The following is an 11,961-nucleotide window of genomic DNA, read 5'->3' on the forward strand; positions in this document are numbered from 1 at the left end:
TATTCATAATTGTATCTTCGTTATAATATGACCATCCTCTGCCCTTATGAAGACCCTTTAAAAGTTTGCTCTTTAACCGAGGTCAAAGTGTGACATTTAACACATTATAATTTTTTTTTTCTTAAAGTTAGACCCAGTGGTCTCAAGAGTCTGTCAGCAGAGGGATGGATACATGCAGGAGGGTAAATCGATGTAATTTGTTCTTATAATTGGACAGTCTGAGTTTATAAACCATAACATTAAGTGATATATACCGTTGGTTGTTAGAAAAAATATAAACATTAGCTTTTTTTCAATCATAAGAAATATAAAAATAAACATGGTCTAATTGTACCAGCAGAGCTGATTTACTGGCAGCAGCACAGCATGACCTCCGCCTTGATCGACAGAGGACATGTAGCTGTAGAAACAGAGACATTATTTGTAAACATATTCATGTTAAAAAAAGAGGTAGAGGGTGATGTACATAGATCTGCTGCTCTCTGCCATCTGGCAGTGATTGTGTGTGTGTGTGTGTGTGTGTGCGTGTGTGCGTGTGTGTGTGTGTGTACTCCTGTCAGTCAATCCATTTATCAAGCATTTTTATTTTTGTTTATCCAGAGGAGCTGAAAAGATTTATGCCATTCAGTCAGAGGGAAAAATAGATTACTTGACAGCTCTGGGTTAATGATTTCAAGCTTCAGTTCATTATTTATGCAACACCCAAGACTGCGACTAGGAGAAACCAGGATGGCTGTTAAGTGTGACATTCAGTACGTTCACACGCAAACAATAACAGGTTCAGGTTATAGTTTTATTGTAGAGCTCACAGGACCCACTTCCCCAGTAACCTAGAGTTTACATGATTTGTTAGATAACCAAGCCAGTATCAACCTGTGTTTACAGGAAACACAATATCAGCAAGACAAAGAAAATCTGTTTGTTTGTTGCTTTACATCTATTTTTATTTTGATCACATTAATGCAAGCTCTCCCTTTAGTTGAAAACTGATTATATCTACGCTAATTACAAATTCACTAAAGTGCGCTCTGTTAGCTGCGATGGCTGCAAGAGAGGGGGGTTGCCAGCATTTCCTCACAGGGTTACAACCATCCCCCATTTTTTGCAGTATTCCTCAAACATGACAGGAAGGGGAAAACAGATTGGTTGCCAAGGCCCCTCCATCTGCCATGTCACATTGTATCAATAATATCAAGCTTTGAAGGGACAAGGAGAGGAGTGGAAAAAAGCAACTATTGTTTTCAGTGATTTCAAGAATTTAAAAATTCGCACCCTGGGCCTCAGCAAATCTCCTCCATTGTTAACTATTGTATCTCCTGCTTACATCAACAACTACTGCAACTATGCAAGTAGCATGGCAGGTTTAACAATGGAACTCTATCTTACAGGAAGAATTTTTACCTCAATGGGAACTGCATGTGCTGTACATTCCCCAGGCTTCGTTCATAATGAGTGATGGTGGCTGGGTCCGTTGGATTATGTAGATGTTACATAATTACTGATGTCACATTAAACTAGTGCGTTTTACAGCGAGAAACACGACTAAGAGTCTTCAGCTACTCTGTGAGGCTGAACTAAATGCCAACATCAGTATGCTAACATGCTCAAATCAGGATACTACCATGCTGAGAGCAGTTTTCATTCCACATTCACATCTTAGTCTGTCGTGTTAACATGCCATACACTAATGAAAACATATTTATGAATATGATATTCCATTTCTGCCAATAAAAGCCTCTTAAATGTTACACACTGGACCTTTAAGGGTCCACACCTGCAGCCCAAGCCCTACTTGTGCCTTAAGAAAAACTCCTAGAAAGAACATTAGGGACAAGAGAAATGGAAAACAGGAAGGAAAAGGAAAAGTCCTCTAAAGAAGAATCCTTAGGAGAGAGCTTCTCCTTGGAGGGTTGCTGGTGCGGGAGGTGCCAAAAGTGGGAAAACTGTAATTATGAAAAATGAACATGCTGTGTTATGGTGTGAATTAGAAGAGAATACCGCAGTAGTTTTAGGTGCTATTGAACTGTATTGTATTATATTATACTCCTTATACTGAATATATATAGATATATATATTAAATATAATTCAGAACATACTTCCACATCCACACTTAGTGACATCAAAATAAGGGTGGACAAAATAATAGACAAATCTTTTTTGTACACCTTGTGGAGAGATGCTTTAAAGAGGAATGAAGAAGGCAATAAACGTGGGACAACCAAGTCTTAAAAGAGGAAGTGGCAAGTAACACCACTAACAGGTGCTTACAGCGCCATCCTGACGTCACTTCCGTGACTGTTTGTCTCAGTTTCACTTCAGCATTTTCATCTTAATTCTCTTGGTTCAAGAACTTCCTAGAAATTGTTGTGAAATCAATTAAATAAGACAGAATAAGGCGTGAGGCGTGCTTCTACAAAATTCTTGGAACGTGTTTATTTGCATTGGGAACAGTTTAAATGACCCTGCTGGCAGACTCTTCCATTTGATGTGAGAAAATGAATCCTCCATAAGAAACTAAATGCTTCAAATTGTTTGTTGCCAACCTCTTGCTTACCCCCCTCCTCCCTCTCTCTCTGTCATTGTCTCTCTCTCCCCCCCATGTTGCATTGTACACAAACTGGAGCGCTGTATGGCATGTGGTGCAGAGAATGAGTCAGACTGCCCACCAGCTGTGAGCATGGCTTGCCAGTGGGGAGGAGTAAAGATATTTCATGCAGGGCAGGCAAGAGCCAACAACATTGGTGTGGGTGATTTACAGGGCTATTAGGATGGAGGCCAACAACAACCGACGAAAATGGTCCTGAGGTGTAGCCTGCAGTGAAATGTTCAGATAACCGTAATAATAATGCTTAGTTTAACACCTACATATGTTCTTGTGCTACAAATCAGCATCAATGATTCTGGAATTGAACGCCTTTTGGAGGTCCCAGTGGATATCTTAGACAAAATAATAATCAGTCTACTTAAACTTCAGTTCAGTGAGGTTTAACTGGTCCCATAGGCCTAGAGCAAGGCTGCAGCTACCATTAAGGACACTTAGGTCATGTCCTCAGTATTGTTTGTGGGAATTTTGAGTTTTACTGACTTTAGGGTGACTTTACATATTGCAGTTACACACACGTGAGTTTTAAATGGACATTTTTTATATTTCTTGGACTAAATATTCTTAAATTTTAGTTTTATAAACTAAAATCCACATTCTCAGTAGTGTGAAGGAGGCTTTAAAACAACACATGGAATCATGCAGAGAGAATAACTGGACAGAAAATATGATAGAAGAGTTTAATGAATGTATAAAATGTGAATTTGAAGAAAATGTTTGATGTGCATGTGTGCGGGGGGTGACTGGCTGAATTTGGACATTTGGACCGTAGTTTCGATACCCTACCAATGGTTTTATGGTTTTCGATTTCTGATTTGACCCCGATGAATCTAACAGTCTACTATTCATTTCTATGCTTCCATCTTCCCTCCGGCACATGCACTCCCACTTGCCTCACGCGTGCAACCAGCCGCTGAAAGCATATTATCCAATTAGCAGGGTTAGGGAAGGGGTCGTCCTTGGCACGGCAGTTTCCTAATTAGAGAGGAACACGTGAATTTGCTCCCCTACTTAGAGCCATGTAAACGGCACTTTCGGGTCTTCGCAGAAAAAGACAACTCACTCTGTGTGCAAAATCTGTGTGAAAAGAGACCGAGAAATATGCACGCCTTAGTGAACGCCTTCATGCGCTGCCTCTCCTTCCTCTTGCCTCCCTCTTGGCTTTGTGTCAGCTTTTGCTTGTGGGTTGGGAATGACTGCGAAGAGACGCTGCCGCGGCCCAATCCCAGAGCTCGTTTCAAAAGCAGAAAGCCTCTTACATATGAGGAAGTAGCAGCAGTAGCAGCAGCAGCAGCAGCAGCAGTAGAAGCCCAACGAGGCTCCAGCCCGTCGGTCTCACCAGGTCCAGGCTGCGTCTCGCCGGCTGCTACAAGCCCCGTTGCTCCTCAGGGCCCTCCATCGGGTCGGATCTGGATCGGGGGTCTCTGGCGAGCCGTGGAGCGCGTCTTCGGAGCCCCCTGGGTCCTTCTCCGCCATCACTGGTGCCCGAAGAAACGTCGAGCAGCTTTACGCACCCCGTATCCTGTCTGTGCCTTCGAGTCGAGCGCGATTAAAAGCTTCCAGGGAGGCGCTGCTGCTGCTGCTACGACCGAGGGAGGCAGGGGAGCGGGTGGAGGCACCTTGGCTGATTTGAGGAACATGAGTGGGTCCGTGGGGATCCCCAGTCCGAACCCAGCGGAGTGCGCCTCGGATGCGTCAGCGGAGCGGGGCATCGATGAGGTAATCACCGTGGATCAGCTCACGCAGGAGATGGGGACGGTGACGATAACAGTGGCCATTCAAGCGGCGGAGGACGAGGAACCAGAGGAAGTGTCATCCAATAATATTGACTTCCTCGGAGGCAGCTGTAGTGAGGACGAAATCGGAAGACATGACAAATCAAGGTTTGAGTTATTGGATACTTTAGGTTAATCGTGGTAACAACAGGGTTTGTAAACTTTGAATATAAGCCAGTTACACCATCCTCTGATATTCCTGGCATTGGCAGACTTTTATTTTCTGAATTTTTTTTTTTTTTTTGCTGAATGAATGTGAGCACACACTCCACGGTAGGTGTCCTGGGTTCAGTAAGGTTGGACTGGAGGGTGAATGAAGCTGTCAAGGTTATTGTAACCCCATTAGTCTATTTCTGCGTCGGATTTGGTAACGTATTGGCTCGTTACTTCAGTGGGTGAACTGCCAGCACATGAGCAGCAGCGTGGGTGCTGTTGGATTGTTCTGTTTCACTGAAAGAATGCCAGCTGTGTTAAAAGATACTGTACAAATATATATATATATATATATATATATATATATATATATATATATATATATATATATATATAAAATCTGTAATTCCGACAGGTGTATCGACAAAAGGCAGTAACCGACATCAGTTAGCGAGGAGGACAATGGACGCTCACAGTTGGCAGTGTAAATCCCCACAGACAGACACACTTTAGGGATTATTATTATCTCCTGGGTGGGATGGCGGGGAAGTGTTTGACCACCTGTAGGCAGCACCAGTGCTGTACAACCAGACACCTGAGAGAGGGAGAAAGGGAGAGAAAGATAAAGGATGGCACCTTCACTTTAATCTAATTCCCCTGCGTCATGGTCTGCTATTTTTATCCTCTGGCCTATAAGTTCCCTACGTGCGCAAAGGGTGAGTCAGTGACAGAAAGGCCAAAGGGGAAAATAAATCGTTCTGTCCGTACCAAGCGTTTCAGTGTGCTTGTCAGGTCACACCCTAATGGCTCTCCTCTGTGGCATTAGGGGTGTCTTTAACACCTGTGCAGGCCGGCGCTTTGTGGCACGTTTTTTACACGCAGGATGTAGGCTATATTTAAGATCACTAAACATCTGATAAGAAGCATGCTTTGAGCTGATAAGGGCAGATTGTGTATGTGTCTGTACATGTGGCTGTTTTCACCCTTTTATATCCCTGCAACATTCCTTTAGAGACTTGCAGTGCACTACTTGATAGTGAGTTGAAAGTGAACTTCACCACATCCCTAAAATCCACTGCATTTTCTTAAATCCACACATTTAAACTCCCTCTCTGTGTGCTGACATTGACAGTATTCTCTTCTAAAAGCTCAGCTGAGGTGGTCTTTATCTGAAGACCTGGGGAAGCGGTGGGCTCGTGCCAGCTGTGCGGTCAGCCAGCCGGCTGGAAAGCTGTTGACTGAGGGTGTGTGAGGGAGGGAAGGAGGGGAGGAGGCTGGAGGAGTTGATGACTCATCCACAAAATTTCATTCAGACCCTCACTCTAATCCGCAAAGCTACCTGACTCTGCTGCTCCACAGCCTCAACCAGCCAGATGTCTGACTGAGATCAACTAGTGCCCAAAAGGTTCAGCTATGCAGTGTTGGTACCAGTTTCTGTAAATTGTGTGAAGTGGATGTGGTGAGCCACCATATTCTGTGTAGGAGGTAGAGCCTGTGACTCCGCGCCCTTCAGATGGAGAGGTCTTGGCAGTTTTTTGGATTAGTGGGACACTGGTGTCGAGGTCTGGCACAGAGGTATAGTGACTATGGCTGGATACACAGCTTGTTTTTCCTTTGGAAAAGAAAATTTGCAGAGGGAAATGGCAGGATGACGACATATCCCTGCCAATAACTTGTAAGCCTCTGGCTTATTGTATTAATGAAAGTGAAATGTGTAACAGTTGTAATTTTGGCAGTTTAAGATATGAAGCACACTGCTGTTTCAGTGGCGAGTCTCTGCTGACCATGATGCATGTTGTCTTCCCACACATAGCGGTGCCGGGACCAGCGGAGGAGAGCTGGAGGAGGAGAGCTGGCAGCCCCCGGATCCAGAACTCATCCAGAAGTTGGTCACGCAGATCGAGTACTACCTGTCTGATGAGAACCTGGAGCATGATGCCTTCCTGCTCAAACACGTCAGACGCAACAAACTCGGGTTTGTCAGCGTCAAGTTGCTCACTTCATTCAAAAAGGTAACGACTGTTGCAAAGAACTTGGGTTAAGGTCTGGAAATAGAGGAGGAGGAGGAGGAGGAGGAGTAGTAGTAGTAGTAGTAGTAGTAGTAGTAGTCCACTGGTGATGGTTCATTGTGTGCTTTTAATGTTTTAATATTTTGATATTCCTGTGCTGAAAATGGGAATAAAACATCCAGCTATAATCTACATGAATTATAGGAAGACTGACCAGAATGCACAAATCAAGTTAGGGCAAGCCAGTTTTAAAATGGGAACCATGATCAACTCCGAGCCATTATTTATTCCCAATGTCGTTGAGGCTGAGAAATTGAGGATTGAATAGCAATGACTGGCTGTTTCTACTGTCAACATAACACTGTTGGAGATGCAATGACATTCTCACACTGATTCACAACAGCTTGTGCTTCTTTAGGCTCATGCATGCAGATTTTTTTGGGTTGTTTGTTTTTTTTAATCTGTTTATGCCACAAGTAATTTAACTCCCCACACACATTTTTTAATATAAACAAGCATTCAAATATGAGCTTGATAACACTGAGGTGACGCATTTCAAACATGAGCAAATTCTACAGTGATGAATAGAGTCAGGATGTTTGGCTGTGCTGAATCGGTTATAATGCCAACAGAGATATTGATCCAGGAAGTATGACTGAAAGGAAGGCAGTACACATTACTTATTGATCCTGCTGACAGATGTAAGTTATTGTTTAACCAGTTATTTTAACTGAAGCTTCATAACTCACAAAGAGAAGCTGTTGCAGGGATCCTAATGGTTATGAGATGGCCCTCTTAAAACACTTCACATCCCACCCATGTAACACAAGCATTGTCTCTTTGCAGGTGAAACACTTGACTCGCGACTGGAGAACGACTGCTTATGCTCTGAGACACTCAAAGATACTTGAGCTGAACGATGAGGGGCGCAAGGTGCGGCGTAAATCTGCAGTCCCAGTCTTTGCCAGCGAGTCGTTGCCCAGTCGCATGCTGCTGTTAAGTGATTTGCAGAGGTGGCCAGAGCTGGCTGCTCTCACTAAAGATAATGGCGGCAGCGAGGGAGGAGCCCCTCAGCAGGAGCAGCTGATGAAGCTGTTGCTGAAAGCGTTCGGAACATACGGCGCCATCGCCTCTGTCAGAGTCCTGAAACCCGGGAAGGACCTGCCGGCTGACCTGAAGAGGCTGAGCGGCCGCTACACTCAGCTAGGCACTGAGGAATGTGCCATTGTGGAGTTTGAGGAGGTGGAGGCTGCTGTTAAAGCAAATGAAGCTGTGGGGAGCGAGGATGGAGGGGCCAGTTCGTTGGGGTTGAAAGTAGTCCTGATTGGCACCAAGCCGCCCAAGAAGAAGGTACCCAAAGAAAGGCCGCGTGAGGAGGGAGGCATGCGCAAAAGTCGCTCGCTCAACAGTAGAGTACGAGAGCTTCAGTATCACGGGGACGATTCGGCCTGCAGCTCCTCAGACACTGAGAGCAACCCTACGTCCCCTAGGCTGGCCAGAAAGTCCCAGTCCTGCAATAAGCTCAGCCCCACCACTGCAGGCATCAGCTTCCAGAACAATCACCTAAGTCCTGGTATGTCCCCGCGTAACAGTCCCTGGTCTAGCCCCCGTGCCAGCCCCTGTTCTCAGCGCAAGTCTCCCCATTCTCATAAGTCTCCCTTAGCCAGCGAGGGCAGACTGAGTCCTGAGGCTGGGCGTCGCTGGGCAGACTACTCCTCAGACAGTAGCCTCACTCCTTCAGGGAGCCCATGGGTTCAGCGGCGCAAGCAGGTGGCATCTCAGGAGAGCAGTCCGGTCGGCAGCCCGATGATGGGCAGAAAGATCCAGAATGCCGATGGCCTGCCGCCGGGCGTAATGAGGCTGCCGCGGGGTCCCGATGGAACCCGGGGCTTTCACTGTGTCACTATTAGTGAGCGGGGAAAGACTGCCGCCACTCAGACTTGATATGTGGAGCATCCTTATGCATTCCTTATCCCCCAGAAATAAAGATAGATTGGAAATTTGAGCAGTTCTTGGCCATGTCGCTCAGCCCCCACCCCACATTTGAGACTGTGTAGATATATTTTTGTTGAGTGCATCAGTTTTCAGTCTTTGTTTATATTTTTATACGATGTTTTGAGTTACCATGGTAACATTAGTGATTTACTAATGGAAATTTGAGTGAATGTAAATTGATATTCCTTTTGAAATGGACCATGTCACCTCCATTGCTGTCTAAACTTGTTCTACATTGGGCGGGTTGGAGAGGGAGTTCCACTTCCTTTTTTTTTTCTTCTTTTTTTTATTGAAAAGCGTCCTCTGTCTTGTGTGTAAAAGCTCACAACATTGTCTGTGGATGTTGTATAAATGTGTACGTGGCATAGGCACATGGACTTGATAGAGATATCACCATATGCCTTTTCTGTATTTGTCTACTGTGAGTTCCATTTTTACATGCTGTTTAAGCTGAGGCCATAATCACTCCACTGCCATAAAGGTTGGACAGTTAAACTGGGACATGATATTTTTTTAGTTTTTATTTTGCCTTTTTTAATTTCAGTATTTCCTTTGGCACTTAGTTGGGAGTGTTCTAGCCCTTTTAAGTGTTAATTTGTTCGACAGGTAGCTGCTTTATTTATTTTTTTAGCTTTGAATTTCTTTTTCTTGGCATATCTGTTTCCATCAGTCTAAGCGCACAGTGAGGTTTGAGGGATCAGGTCAGGAAGGATAAATGCTCTTACATCTGAGCTGGGGTATTTGTACAGTGCGATTCCTATTGTACAAATAAATCACTAAAATTGCAATTGGCCTGAGTTTCTCTTTTGTTTGTGACACATTTTGAGGTACTCGTGATTGTCTGAAACAACCATGATCCAATCCTGTTTTTTCTAATTTCAATATGTAAGCGAGATTTAAGTGAGATATTGTTGCTGTGCCAAGACTGTAGAAGCTTTTCAGACTTGGAAAGCAGAATTGGCACTCTGGTGTGTGTTTTTTTTTTTTTTTTTTTTTTTTTTTTTTAAATGAATTGCACAGATGGGAAGAGAGTTGATGGATTATAAGCCATATCAACCCTCCACAAGGAAGATAAAATTGACAAACCGGTGGAGCAGACCATTTGCACAAGTAATTTATTCACATTGCCTGTGTCTTGGTATGTGCAATGCCAAGAAATGGCACCCCTTTGAATCCTTCACATTTTAGTTTCATAATGTTGGATGAAGTGGATGTACTTTGGCTTTTTTGACACAGCTCAACAGTAATTTACAAATGATTCAATTTGAATTCAGGTATTCACCTCCTCCAGTCAACATGTAGACACCTTTCAGACAGCAGTGACAGCTTTGTGCCTTTTTGTCTGGTCTGTGTTGCATTTACACATTTGGACATCCCCATTCATCCACCGTCCCAGCTCTGTCAAATTGCACAGATTGCGAGTGAACAGCAATTTTCAAGACTCGCCACAGATTCGTGATTGGTTTGAGGTTTAGGTTTTGAATTGGACTGCATCGTTGTTGTTCTGAAAAAGGTACATTCCAGTCTAGTTTTGGCTTTGTTTGGGGTTGTTGACTTGCTGGAAAATGCATCAACTCCCAGAGTTCTCTTGCAGACTGCAGCAGATTTTCCTGTGAGTTTTCTTCAATCATCAAAGATAGGCTTTAGGGTGTATGATGGACAAAAAGCTCATTTTGAAGGCCATCTTACTTTTTGTGTCATCCTAATGTGAGCCAGTTATAGCACTTGCACAGCCAGGCAACCCTGTGGCTCTTTCAGTGTTCATAGACCTCTTGATGGCTGCTCACCAATGCTCTTCTTACACATACATTTAGGACAGCCTTTTGAGGGATAGTCAGTCTTTGTAGTATCTTTCCACAAATTGTCACTTTTCAATAGCTTTGTCGCAAACTTTATCATCACAAACATCCTGAAAGCTCACCCGGTAGAGCTGGCCCCCATGTACAAATGCTGAGTCCTCGCTGCAGCGGCCATGGGTTTGACTCCGACCTGAGGCCCTTCGCTGCGTGTCATCCCCCCCTCTCTCCCCCTTTCCTCTTCACTCACTCTTCAGCTGTCACTATTAATTAAAGACAACAAAAGCCCCCCCCAACCTGATTTAAAATTTCATAGCAAAGTGCTCTTTCACAATTAATCCTTTTTTGTTTAATATGTATTTTGAATTTAGGTCATATTGTAGAGCTTTGTTTCCACTTTGTCATGAAATGATCCTCTTGGCTGATTAGTGTCAAAAAAATTAATTAGTCCATTATGATTCAATGTTGTGTTACAAAACAAAATGAAAAGGTCCAAGGGTGGTGAATACTTTTTATGGGCACTATAATTTCTGTCATGTCCTCAGGTGGTTTCAAATTGCTCCTTAGCAACCGTCGAAGTGTGAGAGAAAGGAGCACACAGTTGGATACGTATAGAGTGGCTAGACTTTTGAATTCATGTGGTTACAGCATGTCTGTTTATGCGCTTTTTGTTGCTAGATATGATATCTCCTGTAGGAGTGAGCATAATGAGAGGACACAATCTGTCAGGCAGTGTTGGATACAGAGGGTCAGAACCGATGCTCCAAAATTCAGAGCTGCGATGGGACTAAGTGGGATTGCGTAACAGACGGATGAATAAACTTTTGTTCTCTTTGCATGATTAGCAATTCAAAATTAGGAAGTCGTGATACTGTCTGTCTTTGACAGACAATATGTTGGCTCAACTCTTAAAGACTGTTCATTCCAAAATGTGTTTGGGATAAGTACCTCAAAATGAAACTATTATTCTCATAGGACGACGTTCTATATAATTACCGTCAAGGATGGTTTCATACTCACAGCAAATGAGAATATCATAAAGAGAGATAATAGCATAAGTAAATAACACGCTAGCCATTATTTGTAATTGGGCAGTAGCCATTCATGTATGAATAAAATGTTATTTAGTGCAGTAATTTAGCTATTTACTCTAGACTTGATTCTTGCCAGAGATAATAAGTAAGATGGGGTGATCAGATTACATGTTAAAAAGTCTTCCAGCTTTGTGTTATACTAAAGTTTTCTACCATCATTATATTATTTATCATGCATGTACCATAAATGAGTGTACTCACATTTACATGCATATACACAGATGTATATACAAACACATCCATTGAGCATGCATGAAATGTTAAACCCACTGACAGGTAATAGACAGGCAATGCAACCTAACACATAATAACACAGTATGATTCAGACACACTGAGGTTATGCTGTGGCAGTCAGTAGCAACAATCATAGGGAGTATCCTGTGGACTACAAAGCCTTCTGTCAATATTTAAATTGCAGGTTTCTAAAAGGTGGGAAAAAAATAATTTACGTCGTCTAGCATTTCAAGTCTCCGCCTCAGCTCAGAGTATATGACAAACACTTGCATCAGTCTGTGGGAGGGTGCTGTAGTGAGTGG

The 11,961-nt window shown here is 43.4% G+C and overlaps 1 protein-coding gene across 1 annotated transcript; it reads left to right on the top strand.

Moving 5' to 3' along the window:
• The first annotated feature begins 3,704 nt into the window (after nt 1–3,704).
• On the top strand, nt 3,705–9,323 carry larp6a (La ribonucleoprotein 6, translational regulator a). The gene is made up of 3 exons (XM_051379813.1): nt 3,705–4,486; nt 6,345–6,543; nt 7,387–9,323. Exons 1-3 carry the CDS (start codon nt 3,705–3,707, stop codon nt 8,482–8,484), a joined length of 2,079 nt encoding a protein of 692 aa, XP_051235773.1. The 3' UTR covers nt 8,485–9,323.
• Nucleotides 9,324–11,961: the final 2,638 nt, after the last annotated feature.

The sequence above is a fragment of the Dicentrarchus labrax genome, unplaced genomic scaffold, assembly GCF_905237075.1.
Source record: "Dicentrarchus labrax unplaced genomic scaffold, dlabrax2021, whole genome shotgun sequence".
NCBI lineage: Eukaryota > Metazoa > Chordata > Actinopteri > Moronidae > Dicentrarchus > Dicentrarchus labrax.